General features: G+C 43.7%; 1 protein-coding gene and 1 non-coding gene across 7 annotated transcripts in view; one reads left to right on the top strand and one right to left on the bottom strand.

Annotated features, from left to right (window-relative positions):
• Nucleotides 1–1,278: 1,278 nt before the first annotated feature.
• On the top strand, nt 1,279–1,530 carry LOC148885975 (RNase MRP). The gene has a single exon (XR_016118165.1).
• A 3,367-nt stretch (nt 1,531–4,897) lies between these two features.
• The window catches only part of nbr1b (NBR1 autophagy cargo receptor b), a 47,130-nt gene continuing 26,747 nt past the window's right edge, over nt 4,898–25,280 (bottom strand). For 4 of the 6 annotated variants that reach the window (XM_089018542.1, XM_089018543.1, XM_089018544.1 and 1 more), the window contains exons 18-23: nt 23,798–23,999; nt 20,561–20,785; nt 20,227–20,312; nt 20,056–20,128; nt 14,119–14,212; nt 4,898–5,913 (exon numbers count right to left, since the gene is read on the bottom strand). In XM_089018542.1, coding sequence (XP_088874668.1) covers nt 5,740–5,913; nt 14,119–14,212; nt 20,056–20,128; nt 20,227–20,312; nt 20,561–20,785; nt 23,798–23,999 — 854 coding nt within the window. In that variant the 3' untranslated portion in view covers nt 4,898–5,739. Of the gene's footprint in view, nt 5,914–14,118; nt 14,213–17,136; nt 17,283–20,055; nt 20,129–20,226; nt 20,313–20,560; nt 20,786–23,797; nt 24,000–25,280 lie in introns of those variants that run through there. The other 2 variants (XR_016118038.1, XM_089018546.1) reach the window with 2 other exon arrangements.

Here is a 25,280-nt window from a genome sequence, read left to right as displayed (position 1 = left end):
ATAATGTCAGTGCCTCACCAGCCATGAACCTCACCGCACGTCACTGATATATTATATATATATATATATATATATATATATATATATATATATATAATATATATATATATATATATATATATATATATAAAACAGGGTCCTCCTTCTCCCATATGCCTTTCCAGTATTTTTCATTTTCCAGCCTTGGAGCGACTGCTCTGCTGTTAGAACCCTGCCACTGAGCGTATACTTTCGCAGGTTGTGTTGCGAACTGCCTGTTTATTCTTCTGGCTTCATTCTCTTTCGTGTAACTCTTTTGGCGACTGGACAAGGCGTGGTTATCTGCATGTACCTCTTGGGTATTGGCCTTTTATTCACACCTCTCTGGGTCTCCGTCAACTGACTCACATCTTTCCGAGCTGCCTTGATCTTAGCCTCCAACCGTCTTTTCCATGGTGGGTAACGACTCTCACGATTGCTCTTTTAGCCAAGCATCTCTAGGATCACTTATGCTGAAGCGTATATCAGTTCATTGGTTTCCGTGATCGTTCCGGTCGGGGTCGCTCTCAGTGCTCAATTGCTGCTGTGGACTGCAAATTTCCCCATTGTGGGACGAATAAAGGTATTCTGATTCTGATTCTGATTCACAGTTTCCATGAGACTTTCAGGTGGTACTTCACATAGCCGTTGTAATCGGTTTCTTGGTTGCCCAGTTTTCATTCTTGCCATGATCTTATTTCTCAGGTCAGTTGCTGCTTCGCTCAGCATTTCATTCATTGGGGCTGGTTTCCTAATCTCATCATTAATTGGGGCTTGCCTCCCAATCTCTGGTCTAACCTCTTCCTGTGATGTGGCAGCCTGGGGCCCTTCACCTTGGAATTTGTGTTGCACCTCATCAATCTCAAGTTGTGATAGTAATTGCCGTTTGTGGATATTGGAACACTGAACTACTACTTGTTTCGTGGTCAACCGTGACTGTGGGTTTTGAAGTAACCATTCAGCCCCCATTCTCCGCATGTAACCCCTCTGACTAGGGTTGCTTGAGTAGTAGCATTCCAACAGAGCCATGTTATCGCATCTCGTCCATATCCGCTTTGTTCCAGTAGCCCATTTTTCATCAAGGTGCTCTGGTTCCCCAGGACCTGACGCAGATGTTGTTTGGCCGGGCGTCTGAGCCGGCATGTCATTTGATTTATTGCCTCTCATCATGAAGGGTCTTGCCCAAGGAGCCACACTAGATGTTTTGTGCTCATTTTTTTCCTGCCGTCTCCCGTATGCCAAAATGCTGCCTTATCAGCTGAGCTATCCTAGGCTTGCACTCTGAGCTACATACATGGAACACGTTTCTCCACCGTTTGCTCAGGGGAAAATCCTCGGACACAAAGCAGAAAGTGCACCGCGTAGAGCGGCTAACGGCTCGACAGGCTACCTTGAGCGGAGATGTTCATATAGAACTGAGCTTGGCACCGTCGGGTCGTCTTTGTCAAATGCAACAGAAATGCAAGAGTGCATCAATGCGTTGACAGAACGGGGCTTAATCTTTGAATATATATACAGTGAGACCTCAACTTACAAACACCTTATCTTACAAACTTTTCGTCTTACAAACTTCAAATTTCAGAAAATTAAACCTTATAATAAGCACTATTTTCATAATACACACCCACCGTGGCTGGCAGAGTGATCTTCGGCGGAAGCACACGACCGAACAGCACCAGAGGTTAAGTTACCAATAGTCCTTATGGAAGGTGACTCTCCTTCCATAAGCCATCAATGACCATCAAAAAGGTCAATAAAACTTTATTTTACTGCACAGTTTATTTCTTTAATTACAGTCCTCATGTAATGCGCCTCTCTTTCCAAACAGCAATTCCGTTTGACCTTCGACCTCCAACGCCATTCCATCAAGCCATCAATGACCATCACAAATGCAAGTAAAGTGACTTTATGATACAATGCAGTGTATTTCTTTCATTACAGTACAATAGCACATTTATTATACATAGAACAAGGTATGTTGTGTGTAGTTTTAAGGCTTATTTAGTTGATAAGTATATTTTATGGAAACCCGGGAACAGATTATTCCCATTTTAATGGTTTTCTATGGTAAATTTTTTGAGATACACACTTTTAGCCTTACACACTCTGGGAACGAATTAAGTTTGTAAGTTGAGGTCTCACTGTATATATATATATAGTTTGCATGTTCTCCTCGGACCCGCGTGGGTTTTCTCCGGGTCCTCCGGTTTCCTCCCACACTCCAAAAACATGCATGGCAGGCAGATTGACCACTCCAAATTGTCCCTAGGTGTTAGTGTGAGAGTGGCTGTTGTACGTCTTTGTGTGCAACTGTTATATATATATATATATATATATATATATATATATATATATATATATATATATATATATATATATATATATATATATATATATATATATATAACAGTTTTATACATAAATGATGCTGCGATCCGTTTTCTCCTTCTTAAAGGACAACCGACTTCACTTTTTTGTTTCCTAACTGACATCAGAAAAACGTTTTATAGCATCTAAAATACCCAGAACACGCAGTATGATATTTTTAGTCAAATGCAAAATGACTTAAAAATGTGAATAAAAATGACTAAAAGTGTGTAAAAAGTACTTCAATTTGTTCGTGGTGTCATGGCAAGACGTCTTGCCTTGCTCGAGAATCAAAACAACGGCTTCAGATTCGGAGAATATGCTATCTTGTTACTCATCCAGTTATGAATATGATTCGAATAGTTCTGAAGAAGAAAGCATACATGTTTGCAATCAATTAAATAATTTATTCTGTGTCATTTTGAGGGGGGAAATGTAGCACCGAATGTGTCACCTGGGGGGGGGGGGGGGCACCAAAAAGAGGCAGAAGAGGGGGACAAAGCTACGTGGAAAGCTCAGTGGAAACGGGCTGATTAATTGGGCTGATTTCAAAAAACGGGCTGATTTCAATTTTTGTCAGTGAAAATCAAATTGATGCTCTGTGCCATCAACACGGATCAACACGAAGTTTTGAGACCAAACAAAGTATTGCAAAATGCATTGAGGTAATGCAAGGTATGTCCTTTCTTGCTGAGGGGCGTTCCTTCAGTGACGTAGGGTGAGGACTTGTCACCAACTCAGAGACTTCCGGAATATTCAGCTCGAATCTTAAAACGTAAAATATAGCTATATGCGGTGGAATCTTTGTAAAATACGCTCAGTAGAAGTCATTTGAAGCCATTTTACAAATTATGGACACAACTTGTCCATAAAAGACGTCGGTTGTCCTTTAAGGGGTGCATGACAGAATATAATTGAGAAGCACTCCATTGTGTGCATTGCTCGAAAACTGGTTGTATCACCAGCTATTTTGATTAGAAATGTGGATATTTGTGCTTTGTGGTATTTCTAATTCATTTCATTTTTTCCTATATAAAATGTGTTTATAAATTGAGAAATGATCAGAAATTATTGGCATTTTAAAGGACAACCGACGCCGCCGGACAAGTTGTGTCCATAATTAGTAAAATCACTTCTACTGAGTTTATTTTATAAAAATTCCACCGCATATATTTTTGAGTTGGTGACGATACCTACCGTGATGTCACAGTAGGTATCGTCACTGACCGAGAAAGTGACACGCAATGCATTTTGGGTACTTTGTTTGGTATGAAAATTTCGTGTTGATCCGCGTTGATGTCGAAATTAGAAGGAAAACACATAAATAACGCAATGGTGTATAGTTGTGTGTTGCACCAAGACTACTATTTGATACTAGCTGACACAAATTCCCAGCAGACAAATCAGCCCATTTCCAACGGAGCTTTGGCGTCATCTTGTGCATTTTCTGGAACGCTACATTGCAGTCCAGACGCCTCAAAATGACATGGAAGGACTTCTTTAATCGATTGCAAACATTTATTCTTTCCTCTTCAGAACTATTTGAATCATATTCAAAACTGGATGCGTAACAAGAAAGCATCTTCTCCGAATCTGAAGCCAATGTTATGATTCTTGAGCAAGGCAAGACGTCTTGGCGTGATGTCACGAACAAGGGGCCGGGACCTTCTGAAACTTTCTGAGGTCATTTTGAAGTCGTTTTGGGACAATTTAAAGGACAACCGACATCTCCGGACAAGTTGTGTCCATAATTTGTAAAATCAAATGACTTCTACTGAGCGTATTTTACCAAAATTCCACCGCATAGCTATATTTTACGTTTTAAGACTCGCGGTGAATATTCCGGAAGTCTTGTTTTTGAGTTGGTGAGGAGTCCGCACCCTACATCACTGAAGGAACGCCCCTCACCGAGAAAGGACATACCTTGCATCACCTCAATGCATTTTGCGGTACTTTGTTTGGTCTGAAAACTTCGTGTTGATCCATGTTGATGGCGAAATTAGAAGGAAAACATAAATAACGCGATGGTGAATCGTTGTGTGTTGCGCCAAGACTTCTACAGTGTATTTGATGTTTGCTTACAAAACGTCCCAGGAGACAATTTAAACGGAGTTTTGTCATCCTCTTCTGCCTTTTTTTGGGTACTGTGAGTACTAAAGAGTTTGTCACTACATTTCTCTCCAGATGCATCAAAATGACCGGAATAAATTCTTGAATCGATTGAAAACATGTGTGCTTTCCTCTTCAGAACTATTTGAATCATATTCATAACTGGATGAGTAACAAGAAAGCATCTTTTCCGAATCTGAGGCCATTGTTTTGATTCTCCAGCAAGGCAAGACGTCTTGGGGTCACACCACGAACAAGGGGGCGGGACTTTCTGAAACTGGCCCCTTCCGGGTTCAATTTGAAGTAGTTTTTGGACACTTTAAGTCATTTTTATTGGTGTTTTACATTTGACTAAAAATATCATACTGCGTGTTTTGGGTATTCTAGATGCTATAAAACGTTTTTCTAATGTCAGTCAGGAAACAAAAAATGGTGTTGGTTGTCCTCAAAGTAAAACTACTATAATGGAATAAACATCTTTATAGCGATATTAATTTTGCTACAGTATATTAAGATAGACCATTTTGTCCATTTTGCACAGCACTATCCCATAACATCTTTTGGACTATCATATAATGATATTTCTAAACAACAATGATGACATCCATGATATCATATGTCATCTGCAGTATTTTATTCACTCACTGAAGAGAAGCGATAAGAAAACCTACATGGAACAGGCTTGATAGGCAGTACCGATAATGAACAGTCCTTATTAATTCTCATTTTGGGTGAAGAGGATTGTTTCGCGAAAAAATTAATAAACCTTTCGTATATCTATACTAGTTTTTCACATAAAGTTCTGTTACCTGATAAAGTCCAAAACCAACTATAAGTATGAAAAGAAAAAAATGAAAGACTGAAGTGAGAGAGAAGACGACGGGCCAAAAGACAGCCGCTGACCTATATTCCAGGTCTGGACGTCAGCTCTCAGTGACGCCAGCAGGTCTTCAAATAGTTACAAACACTGGACAATAAACTGAGAGCTACCAATGATTTGATGCAAAGGTGATTTGTATTCAGCATCATGGTTTTGGGTATACATAAGTTTTAAGTTTTATGCTTTATTGTGCATGAGACTTAGGGGAACCCATTCTGTGGCGGAACAAGGTAACAAAGAGTCCACTGTTCTGTGATTGAAGTATTTTTAAAGGATACAAAGATATGATATTTTATCTTCTATTTCTGCTTCGTAATCTATTCCCCTCCCTCATGTTTGTCACTGTTCCAAAATGCTCTGGCTGGTCAGTAACGTGTAGAATACCAGTCATTGTCGGTCAACTGAACAAGCTCATTGACGACATCTAGCAGGTTGTAGTTATGTTTCTTTAGCAGACGGTGGTTAAGTGGTCTGTCCCCAAATCCCATCTCAACAAGCACGGCCATCATGGTCTCTTGTGTGGACGCGTCTACTGGAGGCTGCAAAAGAATAGATGAAGATCAATCATAACTAAATGCGACTCACTATGAAAAGAAAAACAAAAGAAATGAGCTCTGTCATGGAACAGAAAGAAAGCAGTGCAGCACTCAAACCACCGGCCACAGAGATAAGGCCCATTCATTACATCATTGGAGAAAAACATTCTCTGTGTCATGTTGTACTGGCAAATTAAAAGTTAAGCATGTCTTAAATAGTGTTGTAGGGCGATCAAAAAATGTGTGCGATCAATTAATTTTCTAATAATCTATTTTTGGTCTCATCTAAAAATGGCTGAGAAAACTCGTAGTTTCATTGTATTAAATTATTGAGGCAAATGAAAAGGTAAAAGACTCTAATGTATTTTGCTGTTTTTCCAGTTGACTTGGACAGATGCAGTCCCAGCGATATACAGGTAATATCCGAGTTACGACCGGGTTCCGTTCCGACAAAACGGTCGTAAGTCAAACGGTCGTAAATCAAAATGCATTCAAAATTGCTGACGCGAGGTTTATACGACAGGATAGTATAAAATGTCAATATGTTGTTTTTAAGAAACGTTTTGTATTGAATACTATTATATACCAAAATGTTGACAGTTCATTTATAAATCTTATAACTTTTAGTGTCATTTTAATCATTTTATATTTCGTATTATCGATCTTTATTACTGTGTCGGCGCACATGCTTTCTGCTGACCCAAATACGCACGGCTCCCACACATGCGAGCTGTCCAAAAATCTCTCTCCCTGCTAACGGAGAAGCCAGAAGAGGTCATCTGTCTCAAAGAGTCGGCGGTGCCGACCGTGAGCCAGACGCGGCGTTTGCGTCGCGGCGATTCCACCCGCTTGAGCGCCGGTGTCCACCGACACCTCGGTGGACACCAGCGCTTTGTGTTGTCTCTTAATAAATCATCCTGAACGGACCTCTGTCTCTGTCGCTTACTTGGGGATCCAGACATTCAATTTCGCTCCGACGAGTCGGCTGCTTTCTGCCTCGTTCGGAATGTGACATATCTAAATAAGGACTATCACGAGTCTTTCATTCCACCAAATGCCTCGCAAACACGCTGTGGAGTTCAACAGTGTTGCCGGGCTGTAGCGGTGGCAGCTGTAGAATTAAAAAAATAATAATAATAATCTGGCGGTTGTTGTCATAAGTACGGGTGGTCATAACTCGCTCCGGTTGTAAATCGGATGTTACCTGTACTTTCTGCTGTATTTGAGACTAGCCATAGTCCCAATTACAACCTTTAGTTTCAAATCACAAGGGAGAATGCCACTGTTTTGTTTGTTTTTGAGTGCCAGCAACCAGTTCAGGGTGTCCCTCGGCTACTGGCAGAAGACAGCTGGGATATGCTCCAGCACCCCCTTCCCACCAGCTTCGTGAGGATAAAGCGGTCTGGACAATGAATGAATGAATGTTTGTTTTTGTAAGAATTACAAAATAAAAACAAAATACAGTAAAGTCTCGATATATCGATATTCAAGGGAGTCCGAAAAAATATCGATATAACCGGAACTATCGATATATCCGACCCCGTTTGCATGTAATTTTCTCTGTGCGTGCATAGAAATAGTATCGATATAACCGGGACTATCGATACATCAGATATCGATATAACGAGACTTTACTGTAGAACACCAGGTCCTTAGAAAGTTAACTTTTTCTGAGCAATTCAAATACTCAACATTGAATTTGTGTCAGATAAACAACAACTAAAACAAACCATTAAAAAACAGTGCTGTAAATTAGTACTTCAGACAAAACACGGTTCATTATGAAAAACTAAAAGTGGTGAAATAATCATCAATCTCTTCGAGTAATTTACAGCGGACACATCAACTACAGTGGCTTGAAAAACTATTCATACTCCTTGAACTTTCCCACATTTTGTCACATTCTGACCACGAACATAAACATATTTTATCGCCATTTTATGTGTAAAACCAACACAAAGCGGTTCACAATTGTGAATTAGAAGGAAATGTATACACGTTTACATTTTTTTAAATGAAAAACGGAAAAATGTGGTGTGCAAAAGTATTCAGCCCCCCTTGTGTCAATACTTTGTGGAAGTTCCACTCGCTACAATTACAGCTGCAAGTTGTCTTTTGGTGTATGTCTCTACCAGCTTTGCACATCTAGAGATTGGATTTTTTTGCCCGTTCTTCTTTGCAGAACAGCTCAAGCTCAGCAAGATTGATGTTCTCTGTTCGCTGATGGACTTCATTTCATCATTAGATCAACATCTGATCATTCAGAAATCACTTGGCAACCTCTGAAGGCAACTGGTTGCACTCAGAGAAGAGGGTGTGAATACTTTTGCATGCCACATCTTCCAGTGTTTTAATTATTTTTTTAAATTGAAAGTTATGTGTAATTTTCCTTCTACTTCACAATTATGAACCGCTTTGTGTTGGTCTTTCACAAAAAAATGCCAATGTCATGATGCTAAAAGAAATGTTAAATAATTTTGTGTTTCATGGATTTTGGATGGGAGAAAGGTGCGCATTTCTCCCCATCCAAAATAGTTGAGTTGGGCGACCACTAATTGACTCTGAGAAGGTGATTGCAACCACCTGGGAATGGCCAATTGCCGCTGGGACCTGATTGGCCAGAAGCTCAGGTGAAGCACCTTTAAAGCCAGCCTGAGCCAGTCACTTCGAGGAGGAAGAAGAGGGACAAAGGACAAGCTGGAGAGCGGTGTTACCTGTGGTCTGTTGAAAGCTGATATCAACATCAAATAAAGAAAACTCACAATACCCTTCCTGCATCTGGCTGAGTGAACTTTTATCCTCTTTCCACCTGCTTGCTGTCTCGCCGCATGACAATTGGTGGCAGTGGTGAGATCGTTTCACCCTGCATGAAGAAGGTGGGATCGTTACGCCTTGCTGAAGTGGAAAAGATAAGAGGAAGCCGAGAGGAAGAAGGTGGGACGAGTAAGAAGTTGTGTAGCACGGGCCAACCAAACTGGACTGAAGAGTTCTGAAGGGGATCAAGGAAACCAGAAGCTTGAGTTGCCCCAAGAGGATGCCGTTCTTCTTTTCCATGAGGCGTCTGACAGTTGCCAAGCCAAGGATGGAACTGAGCAGAGTGAGATAGAACCAGTGGTGAAGCCTAAGACTCAGACAAGAGGTGATGTTGATTGAACAGATCTAGAGATCAGATGCACCCAACAAGTAAGAATGGACATTTGACAGTCGATCTAGTCAACATTGTACTCCTCTGGGACCGCACCCCCAGGGCGCTGACTCTCGAACATCCAGGCCAACGAACCTTCCTCCCGCACAAGAAACTCCCAAGTTGGGTTACCTAACATGCCCACCCTCCACAGTTTCATCATCTAAGACAAGCTGCAATTCCAATGCTTTCTGAACCCAGAATTCCAGAAAGAAATGGAAGATGCAGAACGTCAGGAGCTGGAAGAGGATCTCCAGCGAGAATAACGGCAAGAATTTATCAGGGAGAGATTGGCACCCTGGACAGAAGGTGTTAATATTGTTGCATATGGGATCAAGTAAGCTACTGGCAAAGTGGCAGGGCCCATACGCTGTGACTAGGAGAATAGGACCTGTCACATATGACATTCTCTGCCCTGACAACAAATGTTATTGCTGATTATTTGACAAGAATGTCTGAACTCTGAGGAGAGGGGGTGGATGATGTCATGATGCTAAAAGAAATGTTAAATAATTTTGTGTTTCATGGATTTTGGATCGGAGAAAGGTGCGCATTTCTCCCCATCCAAAATAGTTGAGTTGGGCGACCACTAATTGACTCTGAGAAGGTGATTGCAACCACCTGGGAATGGCCAATTGCCGCTGGGACCTGATTGGCCAGAAGCTCAGGTGAAGCACCTTTAAAGCCAGCCTGAGCCAGTCACTTCGAGGAGGAAGAAGAGGGACAAAGGACAACCTGGAGAGCAGTGTTACCTGAGGTCTGCCGAAAACTGATATCAACTTCAAATAAAGAAAACTCACAATACCCTTCCTGCATCTGGCTGAGTTAACTTTTATCAACTTTCCACCTGCGTGCTGTATCGCCGCACGACAAAAATATATTCATGTTTTTGGTCAGAATGTGACAAAATATGCAAAAGTTCACTTCAAGATGGCGCCCCCCTGTGTGGCTGCCTCCACAGCAGCTCTTTCCCTTTCTTGTCTACTTTTTCACTTCTTTACTTTTCCGTTTTTGCTTTGCCTAATCTCGTTCCATAAACCTACGGAGAGGAGATGGGCATCTTTTCTTTTGCTCATCGCCGTTATTTTTTACTTTTTCATCGCTCCTGTGAACGGGGAATCCACGCGCACGCGGAATCCCATTGTTTACAGTCGAGACCAGCTACTAGCGTGGCGGGCTAATAGCGGACTAGCGGCCGCCGCACCAGACATCCCCGATGAACTGAAGAGGAGGAAACGAGGATGTCGGGCCGGGAAAGATCGCCGCAAAAGAACGAGGAAATACCGACACGTTCTCCCGTCCGTCATCATGGGGAACGCGAGATCGCTCCCGAATAAAATGGACGAGCTGGCGGCGCTAACGCGGCACCAGAGGCAGTACCGGGAAGCCAGCTTGCTACTCGTCACGGAGACATGGCTTTCGGCAATCACTACGGACGCCCACGCAGAGTTGGAGGGCTTCCAACTCGTACGAGCGGACAGAAATGAAGGCAGCGGTAAGCAGAAAGGAGGGGGGATTGCTGTATTTGTGAATGACAAATGGTGCAATCCTGGGCACATCACGGTGAAGGAAAAACTTTGCACTCGGGACATCGAGCTGCTAGCCGTTAGCCTCCGGCCGCATTACCTGCCACGGGAATTCTCACACGTCATAGCCGTGACGACGTACATTCCCCCTACGGCAAATGGCGCCGCTGCCTCCGATGCCCTCATATCTGTTGTAAACAAGCTGCAAACCCAGTCCCCCAACGCATTGTTTATCATCTCAGGGGACTTCAATCACATTTCCCTGAAATTCTCCCTCCCAACATTCACACAGTATGTAACTTGTGCCACCAGAGACAATAACATATTGGACCTATTTTATTCAAACGCCAAGGATGCATACAAACCCTCCCCCCTCCCCCCTCTCGGAAGAGCAGACCACAATATGGTTTATCTCCAGCCTGTGTACAAACCCCTTGTCCAGAGGCAACCAGCTGTGACCCGCACGATCAAAAGATGGTCCACGGAAGCTGAAGAAGCTCTGCGGGACTGTTTTGATTCAACCAGGTGGGAGCTCTTTACTGAGATTCATGGGGAAGACATTGACTCACTCACCAACACCATCACAGACTACATTAACTTTTGTGAACAAAACACCGTACCCACCAGGACTGTGCGGTGTTTTGCCAACAACAAACCATGGATTAATCCCGACATAAAAGTCCTCCTGAAGGAAAAGTTATTTATTATTTTTTTTCGGGCAACAGAGAGGAAATGAAGCCCGTGCAACTGAGGAGGAAGATCAGAGAGGGGAAGAATGCCTACAGATGAAAATGGAGGAGCAGCTGCAAGCCAGCAATGTCGCTGGTGCCTGGAAGGGCCTGAAAAATATCTCAGGCCACAAAAGCCCAGTGACATTGAACGAAAAAGACAAGGACTGGGCAGATGAACTCAACCGCTTTTTCAATCGGTTTGACAAGACGCCAGCCGCCCCGGGCCCACCGTCAACTTCACCTGTAGCTGCACCTGCACCAACTCTCACTGTGGCCTTACCCTCCCTGCCCCCTCTCACGACCAGCTTTCCACAACCAACATCTGCCCTCCCAACCGTTGCCACACCCTCAGCCGCCACTCTGCCTCCTGGTTCCTGCCTGTCTGTCACAACTGCGCAGGTGAGGAACCAACTGAGGAGGATGCAGGTGAGGAAGGCAGCAGGTCCGGATGATATCAGTTCCCGACTCCTCAAGACCTGCTCCGACCAGCTGTGTGTCATTGTCCAGCACTTGTTCAACCTGAGCCTGAAGCTGGGCAGAGTTCCACAGCTGTGGAAAACGTCATGCCTGGTCCCAGTGCCCAAGATTGCCAACCCCAAAGAGCTCAACAGCTACAGACCGGTGGCGCTGACGTCTCACCTGATGAAGACGCTGGAGAGACTCGTCCTCGCCCACCTGCGACCGCTGGCAAGCTCATCGCTGGACCCGCTACAGTTTGCCTACCAGCCCAGCATCGGTGTGGAGGATGCCATCATCTACCTCCTCCATACGGCGTTGCTGCACCTGGAGAATGCTGGGAGCATGGTGAGGATCACATTCTTCGATTTCTCCAGTGCCTTCAACACCATCCAGCCAAGTCTACTGGGGGACAAGCTGCGGCATGCCGGAGTCGACCATCACCTCACATCCTGGATTAAAGATTACCTCACAAACAGGCCACAGTACGTGAGAGTAAAGAACTGTGAGTCGGGCAGGCTTCTCTGCAGCACCGGAGCGCCGCAGGGAACAGTCCTGGCTCCATTCCTCTTCACCCTCTACACCTCGGACTTCAATTACAACACCCCAACCTGCCACCTTCAGAAGTTCTCTGACGATTCAGCTATTGTCGGCCTCATTACAGAGGGAGACGATAGGGAGTACAGGGGACTGACAAAGGACTTTGTGGACTGGTGCCAGCAGAATCACCTCCAGATCAACACCGGCAAAACCAAGGAGCTGGTGGTGGACTTCTGCAGGAAACAATCGTCACCTGCACCATTGAACATCCAGGGTTCGGACATTGAGAGGGTGACCTCCTACAAGTACCTGGGTGTTACTCTCAACAATAAACTGGACTGGACAACAAACACGGATGCCCTAATCAAAAAGGGACAGAGTCGCCTCTTCCTCCTCAGGAAACTGAGGTCTTTTGGAGTTCAGGGGTCACTCCTAAAGACTTTCTATGACTCTGTGGTGGCATCAGCCATCCACTATGGCATTGTCTGCTGGTCAGGCAGCATCACCACCCGGGACAGAAAAAGACTGGAGCGCTTTGTCAAGCGGGCCAGTTCTGTCGTGGGCTGCTCGCTGGACTCTCTAGAGGAGGTGGGCAACAGACGGACGCTAGCTAAACTAAAAGCTATGACGGACAGCCCCTCCCACCCCCTCCTGCCCATCCTGACAGCTCTGGGTAGCTCCTTTAGCCAGAGACTATTACACCCGCGCTGCAAGAAGGAGAGGTACCGCCGCTCGTTCCTACCGACTGCTGTCAGGCTTCACAATTCCCAATGATCACATGTGAAAAAAAAAAAAAAAAAAAAAAAAAAAAAAAAAACCACAACTGGACACTTGTAAATATGGGTTGTTGCAATATATCTAAATGCATTTCTTGATTCTGCACTATGTACAGTCTTGTTTATAGAACGGTTTTTGCACATCTACATTTGCACAGTATACAGTTGACATTTTTATTTTGTTATGCTTAGAATATCTTGTTTTCTATCCTTTCACTCCCACCCCAACCCCATCCCTCTTCAATTGCTGCTGTGGACTGCAAATTTCCCCATTGCGGGACGAATAAAGGTATTCTGATTCTGATTCTGAAAAGTTCAAGGGGTGTGAATACTTTTTCAAGCCACTATGACTCATTTGTGAGGTGTTCTAGAGTTTAGTTTGCCCAAGAGCTTTGCTATGGCTAAATTGTTCATGCTTTCAGTGATAACATTAGTTGTGGATGCACATGGGACTGGGTGCTTTACGTAGATGTGGGAGGCCAAATTTGAGCTGCTTCGGTGGGAAGCAAACTCCTTACAAATTAGGCACAACACTCAACTGGTGTCAATTGTGTCATCAGGGCATTTTTGGAATGTAAATTTTCCATTCATTTTGCTGAGAACTCTTTCATGCTCACTGCTTAAAACTAAGCCCGCCCAACTCCAATTGAAGACTATCAGCTTTGGCTAAACAAAGCCTATATAATGGCAGCCAATCCATGTCCGCTTCAGGAAGTTACTGACCTTTGGTTCCCTACCCTCAACACAGAAAGACAACACATAAAAGATTAGAAAAAGGCAATCGACCGAGAGAAACAATAAAGGCAGAGATTTTTTTTAAGTCTCGATTGAAACATTTTAGTGCACTAAAATGGGCATAATTAGTTGCCATTAACGCAATAATTTGACACCTCTAGTCTTAAATGCTGATATTTTTTTCATGTTTTTACTTCAACCTTCATGTTTTATACATCAACCTTTGAATAGTTTGAAAAATCATGCAAAAAGTGGAGTACCTGTGTTGGGCCTTGTCCTGTAAACAAAGCTTTGTAAGCAGAAGCAGCAACTGACAGTGCCCCTTTAACCAGGTCAGTGGTGACACCTTGATACCTGATGAGAGTAAAAAAACATGAACATTACAATGCTTGGAATCATCCAAAATTTACATTTATTGTATCGGCTCAATTATGACAATACAATGTATTATTTGATGACTGATATTTTTATGCTTCAGCTATCTGATTGTCTACACCACAGTTGTCAAAGTCAAGTCCCAGGGGCCAGATGATCATTTTATGTGGGCTGCGAAAGCAAATCAAGCATGTCAAGTTCCAAGATGTTAGCTAAAGCCTGAGCCAAAATTTCTCATGTGTAAGTCACATTATATGTTAATCACATTATATCACATTAATCACATCATTATTCTTGACTTGGGTATATATGTACAGTGGGGCCTTGGCTTACGAACTAAATTGGTTACCAGACAGAGTGTGTAAGGTGAAAAGTGTGTATCCCAAAAATTAATTTCCCATAGGAAACCATTAAAATGAGAATAATACGTTCCCAGGTCTCCATAAAATACAGTAAAGTCTCGTTATATCGATATTCAAGGGAGTCCGAAAAAATATCGATATAACCGGGACTATCGATATATCCGACCCTGTTTGCATGTAATTTTCTCCGTGCGTGCATAGAAATAGTATCGATATAACCGGGACTATCGATATATCCGATATCGATATAACGAGACTTTACTGTATAATTTTCAACTAAATAAGCCTTAAAGGACAACCGACGTCTCCGGACAAGTTGTGTCCATAATTTGTAAAATGGCTTCAAATGACTTCTACTGAGCGGATTTTAATAAGATTCCACCGCATATAGCTATATTTTATGTTTTAAGACTCGCGGTGAATATTCAGGAAGTCTTGTTTTTGAGTTGGTGACGAGTCCGTACATGAAATCACCAAAGGAACGCCCCTGACCGAAAAAATGACGCATTGTAGCAGTCCTTTCATCAGGTCAATATATTTTGCTGTACTTGTTTGGTCTGGGGACCTCGTGTTGCACCCAAAAGCTGCCAGCCAGAAGAGGGCGTCCAAGCTCCATATAAGGAATTTATCAGCCTGTGGAAACGGAGGTGGCCACAGGAGGTGAGACATTTCCCCTCAATGTTGCCTCAAAATGGCACGGAATAAAGTCTTTAATCGATTGCAAACATGTATGCTTTCCATAACTGGATGTGTCACAAGAAAGCATATTCTCCGAATCTGAAGCCATTGTTTTGATTCTCCAGCAATGCAAGACATCTTGGCATGAGGTCACGAACTGGGGGCGGGACTTTCTGAAAATACCCAATTTTTTTGTAGATTTTGGACACTTTAAGTCATTTTTATTGGTGTTTTGCATTTGACTAAAAATATCATACTGCGTGTTTTGGGTATTTTAGATGCTATAAAACGTTTTTCTGATGTCAGTTAAGAAACACAAAAGTGATGTCGGTTGTCCTTTAAAACTACACACAACGTACCTTATTCTATGTATAATAAATGTGCTATTGTATTGTAATGAAAGAAATACAGTGAGACCTTGGCTTACGAACTTAATTGTTTCCCAGACAGAGTGTGTAAGGCGAAAAGTGTGTCTCAAAAATTAATTTCCCATAGGAAACCATTAAAATGAGAATAATCCGTTCCCAGGTCCCCATAAAACAATTTTCTCCTGTCTAATTTTCTAAGCCTTAAAACTACACAAAATATACCTTATTTTATGTATAATAAATTTGCTTTAGTATTATGATTAAAGAAATAAATTGTACTGTACAATAAAGTCATTTTATTTACCTTTGTGATGGTCGTTAATGGCTTGATGGAATGGAGTGTCTGGTTTCCTCAGCATTAAACACTTGACGAGGAACATAGGCTTCTTTCACCATCTTGAGGAATGATCCCTTGTAGGTGCTTTCTCTGTGATAATTGTATCTAGTTCATCAATTGTGATCTGTTTAGCTGGGTTAATAGCTTTTTGCATCAAGTGTACAGATGACTTCTGTGGGCTATTTGTGGAGCCTGATTGATGGGATATTTAACCTTCCAGTCTACACTCTGCTTTTGAACTATCAAAGTTGAAATGGCTCTAAATTTCACTGTTTTCTATCCATTTTCACCGCATTTTACTTGTTTTTTTTCAAGCTCTGTCCTCTCCCTGTCGTGTGTGTGTGTTTTCTCTCTCTCTGTCTGCCTGTCTCTTTAATGTTTAACCCCACACACCCACACTGCTGGGTTCTTGACCAATCACGTGGCTATAACCGAAGACGCCATTTTGTGTTTTGGAGATCGGCGTTACTCTCGCTCTGTCTGTAACCCGATCCCCCACTGCTGCATTCTTGACCAATCACGTGGCTTTACCCGATGACTGGGGGCGGGAATAAAGGACAAAAAAAAGGCGCTGGCATTTCCTTGTTTGGAGAACGGGCTCATTCACGAATGACACATCACTCATTGTGGCAGCTCCGTGTGTATGCCGAAAAATAGTTTGTATGCCAAGGTAAAATTTTCATAAATGTAACGTTCGTAAACCGAAAACTTTGTAAGCCAAGAGGTTCGTAAACCGAGGTCCCACTGTACTTGGGTTCAACTGTCCAGAGCAATGGAGAATGTGGAAATATGGAAAAGAGGGGAAGAAGCGTTTCCAGGCAGGCTGGAACGGCTGGAGAAAAATGTCAGGTGTGATCGAAGGGTTTCCGCTAGGATGACAGGAAAGGTGTATAGAATGGTGGTGAGACCAGCCATGATGTTTGGACTGGAATCAGTGCCACTGAAGAAAAGACAGGAGACAGGAAGCAGAGCTGGAGGTAGCAGAGCTGAAGATGTTGAGGTGGTCTTTGGAAGTGACCAGGTTGGATTGGATCAGGAATGAGTACATTAGAGGGACAAGTCATATTAGAGGCTTTGGCGAGAAAGTTAGAGAAGCCAGACTCAGTTGGTTTGGACATGTCCAGAGAGAGTGACTATTTCGGAAGAAGGATGCTGAACCTTCAACTGCCAGGCAGGAGACCGAGAGGAAGACCAAGTAAGAGGTTTATGGATGCTGTCAAAGAGAACATGAAGGTAGCTGGTGTGAGAGATGAGGATGCACAAAACCAGGTTAGATGGTGGACACTGATTCGCTGTGGCGACTCCTGAAGGGAAAAGCCGAAAGGAAAAGAAGTAGTGGTAATTACATACAAATGCCCGATACACAGTTTTTTTTTGCCCAGCCAGGCAGGGCTTTCTAACCTTTTGAGAGGTTGGGATCCAACCAGTTAACTCATTTGCTTCCATTCACAAATTTACTCAGGAATTGAAAAGATGCCGTAGAACGCCATTCCCGAGTTTTTTCGGTTTTCGCTTTTTTTTTTTCGGGAAAGTGAAGATCAAGTCCCATTGCATCTTGTGTGTGCATTTCAGAACTGTGGGTAATGTTTTTCCCTCCCGCGAGGGGGCAACAGTTGCGCATAGCTAAAAAAAAAATGCAGCGTACAATCGCCCCGTAAAGAGCATGGAGGAGGCTCGCCTTTCTTTCCGGGTTTTCATGTAGGGAGCGGCGATCATGGCAAAGCATTTAGTCACAATTACTATCAGTCTATGCTGACACAATACTGGGCTGGCAGGATAGCTGCAACTCTAAGTGAGGGTGATCTATTGGGTGACTCGGAGCTGGATCTTGATTCCTCCAATGAGTGGCTGCCGTCGAGCTTCTGTGGTGTGCTTCTGCAAGCACACCACACAACCCACCCCGAAGTCCAGGTGCGCATTCTCGTGTGTTAGTTTTATTTTGTTTGCGAGGTGAATTCCTCCTGCAATAATCTGTTATAGTTCAGATGTTCAAAAATTCCCAGTTCGTCGAGTTATGTTGATCCTGTGACATCACAAGCGCACGTGATGCAACTGTTATGTCTCAAGCGTATTGTCGGTGGCTTTTTTTTTACCTCTGTGAGATGAAAATGGTACAGTATGATCTTCTCGCCACAGTGAATCAGTGTCTTCCGTCTTCAGAGGTTTGATTCGCATGTTTGTTTTGGCCAAGCTTTTACGTCGGATGCCCTCCTGACACAACCCTCTGTATTCATCCAGGCTTGGGACAATAAGACACTGGCTTTTGTCCCCTACAGAACAAGCAACTCTATGAACTTAATAAAGATGACGATGCTCAGGAAACAAACACAAAATGGTCAACGGCACAGCGGCACTCAAACAAAGCAAAACTATACATGTTGACAACTACGAGAATGAAATTTTTCACAGCACATGAACATGCTATGTCATGCAATCGTATGCAGCCAGTGATGGCCAAAAACCATGTCGTAACTAATTGACATGTTAAGTCGCGTATGTGTTACCCTCTGTCAAAGATGTGACACTGTCACATTGTGACAGTCAGACACTGTGGACAAAGACTCGGAACCAGAAAGATTGCTTTTATGCCGGCAGGAAACGTAGTCATTCATGACAGACGTCTGAATTCTGCACCCCTCTGCCAAGCTATGTATTGAGAGTACATGCAAATTAAAGTGATACATTAATAAAACATCGTTTTCTTGATTACAATACCATGCCTCTGGATGTTCTCAGCCCCAACAGCTGTAAGCAATAAAACATTGTCTTTTCCATGAGATGATAAATTTGTAACCTGGCTAATGAGCTCTTCCTGTGCAGGATGTTCAAGTGATAAATACCTTTGGTGTTAAAGGAGTATCCCAAGTCCTAAATTCTGTGCAAGGCCAGATCTCCTAGATGAAGCTGACAGTTTACCTTGCTGTGACTGTTGACCTGATTGACCCCAGGTTGTCTGTTCTTCAATTGTGTATTGAGTCACACATGTTGACTAAGCATATAACAGCATGAAACTTCTCATCTCATTTCATTTTCCGTACCGCTTATTCCTCATTAGGGTCGCGGGGGTTGCTGGAGCCTATCTCAGCTGTCTTCGGGCACGAGGCGGGGGACACCCTGAATTGGTTGCCAGCCAATCGCAGGGCACACAAAGACGTACAACAGTCACTCTCACACTCACACCTAGGGACAATTTGGAGTGGTCAATCTGCCTGCCATGCATGTTTTTGGAGTGTGGGAGGAAACCGGAGGACCCGGAGAAAACCCACGCGGGTCCGGGGAGAATATGCAAACTCCACACAGGCAGGCCGGACCGGGACGCGAACCGGCGACCTCTGCACTGTGAAGCCGGTGTGCTAACCACTCGACTACCGGGTCGCCCAGCATGAAACTTAAATATGATAACTTCTTATTCTCTATCACCCTCCATGGCAGAGGCTCAGTCGAAACCCAGAGATCAGGGGTTCAATCAAACCCAGGTTAAGAAACAGTAGTCTAGACCAGTGGTTCTTAAACTGGGTTCGATTGAACCCTAGGGGTTCAGGGAGTCGCTCTCAGGGGTTCGGTGGATCCTCCGCCGCACAGGTCCATCCCTTAGTCTCGTCTGCAATTCATGGACACAGTCGTTGAAAGAAGGGTTCGATGAATGAGCATATGAAACTGGTGGGGTTCGGTACCTCCAACAAGATTAAGAACCACAGTTCGGTGCCTCTAATAAGATTAAGAACCACTGGTCTAGACTATTTTCTTCCACTCTCATACTCCTTTAGTTCAACTCCTGGTTGCCATGGTACCTTAGCTCAGGTACCTTAGCTCATGGTACCTTAGCTCAGGTACCTTAGCTCAGCTCATGGTACCTTAGCTCATGCATGCTCATGCACGAAATCTGTGGATCATTTTCAAGGCGCCTCCACCCCATGTTCAGCAAGGTTCACGATGCATTAAAATAAAAACAAACAAACAAACAAATAAACAAACAAATAAACAAATAACTGTGCCGGAATTCCTGTTATTTGTAGTATTTTGAAGAAAGCAAACCATCAAAACACTCCCCCCAAGAAAATTGCATACATTTCTCACCTGGGATTCTCAGGGCAGTCTACCTCAGTGTCTGCAGTGGCTTCTGATCCTTCTGTCTGATTCTTAACAACGCCTAAGGGTGAAAGACGAACTTAAACCTACAGTACATCTCTATCACCATACAACAGTTTCATCTTTCAATGCTGTGAATTAGTCTGATAAAAATATTACCATCCTCCGTTTTGTACAGGTCAGGGAGTTCTGTTTCATCTCCAGCTCCAACGTTTTCTTCTGCTGCTTCTACAATGCTCTCTGGACTGTGAATATGAATAAAAAGTCCACGCTGGCATGAGTTGTGAGTCCCATTGGGATGTGCAGAGCTGCAAAAGCTATATATCATATGCATCCAATCAATTCAATTTTCTCACACAGCACGAGATACTCTTGCAGCCAACCAATGAACTTAATGTTCATTGTTAATTGTTTACCTCACAAAAATAATCGAAAGTCCAAGTAATATTTTCCTTCAACTCAAAAGGAACAACAATACCGCCTCAAAACTAACCTTGCTGTAGCAATGGCTGTAGGAGGTGCCACCACCTCAGGTGTTAATGGCTCATCATCTAGTGTCTGAGATGTGCAAAGCATGTCGTTAGCACTGCTGTTGCCCAATGATGCTGTCCCCAGAGTGGCTGTGATGTCATGTGCCTTGCCATCTTGCTCGGAATTCAAGATTTCTGGGTCTGCGGAGGTACTACCTGGGATGTCACCGGGTTGAGATAGTGCAGAGCTGCAAAAGATTGAGGAATAGAGAATGCATACATAGTTATTACTATAAGGTGTTCTGTACTGGAACATATGGACACTCTTTTTGATGAAGCGGGGGACACAGGTTAAATATTTTCTCTGCACTCAAACATGTCTATGTGCCTTCCACTGATCAAAACATGCTATTTTGATTAATATTGCATGTGTGGAAGAAGAATTACCATACATGGCAATATTTACATTTCATGTCTGGTCTGAAAGTAGCATAAAAAACACTAAATTTATCATATAAAAATATGGTATAATTAAAATTAACTATTTAATATACAGTACAGGCGCCCCGGTGATCAAGGAGTTAGCGAGTCGACCTCACATTGTGTGTGGAGTTTCTATGTTCTCCCCAGGCATGTGTAGGTTTTCTCCGGGTACTCCCGTTTCCTCCCACATTCCAAAAACATGCATGGCAGGCAGATTGAACACTCCAAATTTTCCATTGGTGTGAGTGTGAGAGTGACTGTTGTTTGTCTTTGTGTGCCCTGCGATTGGCTGGCAACCAATTCAGGGTGCCCCCCGCCTCGTGCCCGAAGACAGCTGGGATAGGCTCCGACACCCCCTGCGACCCTAATGAGGCATAAGCGGTACGGAAAATGGATGGATGGATAAATATTTAATATACAGGAAGACCGGTGGCTCAGGTGGTGTGTCGACCTCACAGTGCAGAAGTTATGGTATCAATCCACGTTCCTGCCTCCCTGTGTGGAGTTGGTATATTCTCCCAGGCCTGCGGTTTTCCCTAGGTACTCCCATATTCCAAGAACATGCATGGCAGAATGATTGACCACTCCATTGGTCTGAGTGTGAGCAAGGATGGTTGTTCGTCTCTGTGTACCCGGTGGTTGGCTGGCAATGAGTACAGGGTGTCCCCCGCCTACACCCCAAAGACAGCTGAGATAGGCTCCAGCACCCTTATCAAACCTTGTGAGAACTGGAAAATGATTGAATGAAATAATATTTGATACACAAACTTCACAAAGATACTGCATCTATGAATGGTGGTCTAAAAAAATACGGTAAATATATACATCTACTTGTTATCATCCATGTTAGGGTGCTCATTTTTTATCCAGTGCTGCACCATGCTGTTGAATGAAATTTCCTTCAGGCCCAAATTGGCAACGCTGTATGAACAAACCCAGATAACAGGTGAGTCCAATGTTAAGTCGACAACAGGGGGCTGTGTGGGATTAAATGTCGACCCTCTAAAATGGAAGAACGAACCTGGTCCGTTTTGCCAATTGAGTTCCACCTGATTGATGATTTTGAAATAAGATTGCACGTCTTTTGCGTGGTGCTAACCGATAAATATGGAAAGGATATTATTTAATGCACAAAGTACATGCAGATGGGATCACCAATTGAAATATCAGTCACTATGCAGCTCGTTTTAAAGATGCTATTTGCATGTACAGGTAACATTGGAATTACGACCGGGTTCCGTTCAGACCAAACGGTCGAAAATCAAAATGGTCATAAGTCGAAATCCATTCAAATTTTGAATAGACACTCGGTGATGAATGACTTGCAAATGATCTGATTCGGACGCCACGGGGTGGGCTGGTGTGGGTCTGGGTCGCCGGTGTTCGACTGGTTGCCTTCTGCCTGGCCTTACCCTGCTCTCCGAGCCGACGTGCGGCCCGACCTTGCGGGCATCTGTGGCGCTGATGCGCTCGACTCACAATCTCGCCCCAAAACAGAACGAACTGTCTCAGGAAGGCGGCGCCACCGTCATGGGCCCGCCGTCGCGATGCCGCCGACGCGATGTCGCCGACACCCAACCCGCCTCGGCGTCAGGGGACCCTCCCCCCGTTTTTGGCGTGGCGGTCCTACACGCCCAAGCACCAACGCCCACCCGCCTCAGCTCTAGCCCTGGCCGGTGGACAATCCCCCCTTCAGTGCCATCACACGGTCAATTGCTGTGCGCTGAGATGCTGGCTGACTGGCCAAAATTGTCATGGCGTTTGTTAAGAAACAGTTATTTCGTATCCTCATTTTGTGCAATGCTGTAATATTCTGTGTTAAGATAAATGAGGCATAAAGCTGAATGTTGAGCGGATTTGGCAACCCAGCCACAACGCTACATCTGGTCCTTTGACGATAAAAAATAAAAATAGTTCTTGTACAATGTGAGAGAAGCGGTTGCTCTCTGTGCTCTGGCAAATAAACATCGTACTTGTTTGATCTAAACAAGAAGGACCATCTTGAGTCTTTATTCTCCCAAATGCATCACAAACACGGCATACATCTCAACAGCGATGCTGGGCTCCTATAGCGTAGCGGTGCCAGCCGTGGAATTAATATTTTTCTTAAAAAGGGTCTTGCGGTTGTAGTCGTAACTACGGGTGGTCGTTCGTCACGCCGGTCGTAAGTCAGATGTTACCTGTATTTGAAATTGGTAAAAGTAGGTAAAAATAGGGAATACGCATGTTCTACTTATTCTTTCCCCTCCATGAGCAGTCACTTTGTCCTGATGGAGAAGTTTGTGAGTCCCGATGATCCTAGGGGCTAAGTTGTCAGGGCTTTCTGCCATGCCCATGGCAAACAGGTCCTAGGTGAGGGACCAGACAAAGCACGGCTTAAACAGCTCCTTATGACAACTAACATAAATGGAACAGAGTTTTCCTTTCCCAGAAGGAGGTCACCGGGACCCCTCTATGGAGCCAGGATTGGAGATGGGGCTCGTTGGTGAGAAGCATGGTGGCCGAGGCTACACCACTGGGGCCCGGATGGGCTCAGCCTGAAGAGGCAATGTGGGTCCCCCTTCTCTAATCTGCGGTTTTCGTCCCGGCCGTGGAACAGTGGACCAGCTCGACACCCTTAGCAGGGTCCTCGAAAGTTCATGGGAATTCGTCCAACCAGTTTTTTTTAGAGATTACTTTTCTAATGTACTGCCAGGTCAGACTGCCAGTTTGAACAAATAGACACAAAATAACACTTTCGAAAATTGCAATTTCCTTTTTTAAATAGGCCTACACACCTGTACATGGAATCCCCCAGTGGCCGACTGGTGTCAAAACAGTCAGGAAGGATGATGATATATTCCTCTGAGGAGGTTGAAGAAGAGCGCCTCCTTATCCCTTCTCTCTTCTTCAACCCTAGTTGTACCTCTGGTTCTTTCTCACTTTCCCTTCCTTGAGACTGCCCATCCGTGCAGTCATTGTGCGGACGCTGGGCTTCAACTGTTTGAGGAATTTGGAAAAGCATGTCAAGTCATTCATTGCCAGACGTGCAAAAACTTCAGTGCCAGGGTTTTTGTCATCATCACTCAAATTCCAGCTACCACAGACTATTGACTTTTAGCACTACATAAACATCCAATGCAGTGTAAGAAACCTTAGACTGTCTTCTTTCATTCGAAAAAAAAGAGTTAATTCCTAAATTATATGGGTCTAGAGCAGGGGTCGGGAACCTATGGCTCGCGAGTCATATATGGCTCTTTTGATGATTGCATATGGCTCGCCGATAAAACTAAATACATATTTTTGTTTTTTCGCCGTTCATTTCCTGTTGGGGCTACAGTTGGCGGAAAGCGCAATTTTGATTGGATGTCACTGACCTAGGTTGGCCGAAAGCCCATTTTGATTGGATGATACTGGCCGTCATGTTGAAACAGGTAAACGCCCCTTTAAATGAGCCCAACGAGTGCACTTCAGCTTGAATGCACCGGAGCATTCGCCTTTGAGGAGAGAAAAGGTTCTGATTCTAATTTGCAATGAAACAATACCATCGATGAAACAGTCGAATGTCAGTGACAAGCCCCATGACAAGCCCTATGTTAACGTTAGCATCAACCAGTGATGTGCAGTCAGGGGAGGCAGGTGAGGCAGTGCCTCACCTGTCATCATGGAAAGCTGGCATGGAAATATCAAATGAAAAAATAAATTAAGCAGTTATATGTATTTAGTGATTTGTACTTTAAAGTTCTTGTCCATTTAACTTCACCGTTTTAGGATTTTTTTCAAAATCGCTGAATTTTCACATTTACAGTTCAAATACTAAGTAGAGACGAGCGGTGAGGCAGCAGCCAGCTGAGCCTCAACATGGATTGCGCAATCACTATGCTTACTGTGCTGGCTTTCTGCAGTGAGACCGCATTGCTGTCCTTCTGCATATCGCTATTAAAGCGTTCAAACACACGTTTAGTATATGAACTAAATTTCTACAGTTTAGCTGGTGTATATAATGTAGAGTCATTGTACATTATAAACACTGTACTACAATGTTTATTTTGTTTTATTTTTATCAAAACGCTGTGCGTAGGTGAGGCAAACAGTTCTCCCGCCTCATGACAGGCAGGGGGCGCTTGTGATTCCAGAGATACTTCTTACTCCACGTCTGCAGAATAATAGATTTAGAGACAGAAAGCTACAGTAAACAGTTAGCAAGTAAAGCAAGTAAAAACGTTTTTTTTTAAATTATTTTTTTCTATGCTACAGTTTGTATATATAAAGAATGCTGAC

The sequence above is a fragment of the Hippocampus bargibanti genome, linkage group LG17, assembly GCF_051943395.1.
Source record: "Hippocampus bargibanti isolate YZ-2025 linkage group LG17, ASM5194339v1, whole genome shotgun sequence".
In the NCBI taxonomy this organism is placed as follows: domain Eukaryota; kingdom Metazoa; phylum Chordata; class Actinopteri; order Syngnathiformes; family Syngnathidae; genus Hippocampus; species Hippocampus bargibanti.
This window is presented reverse-complemented; position numbering and strand designations above follow the sequence as displayed.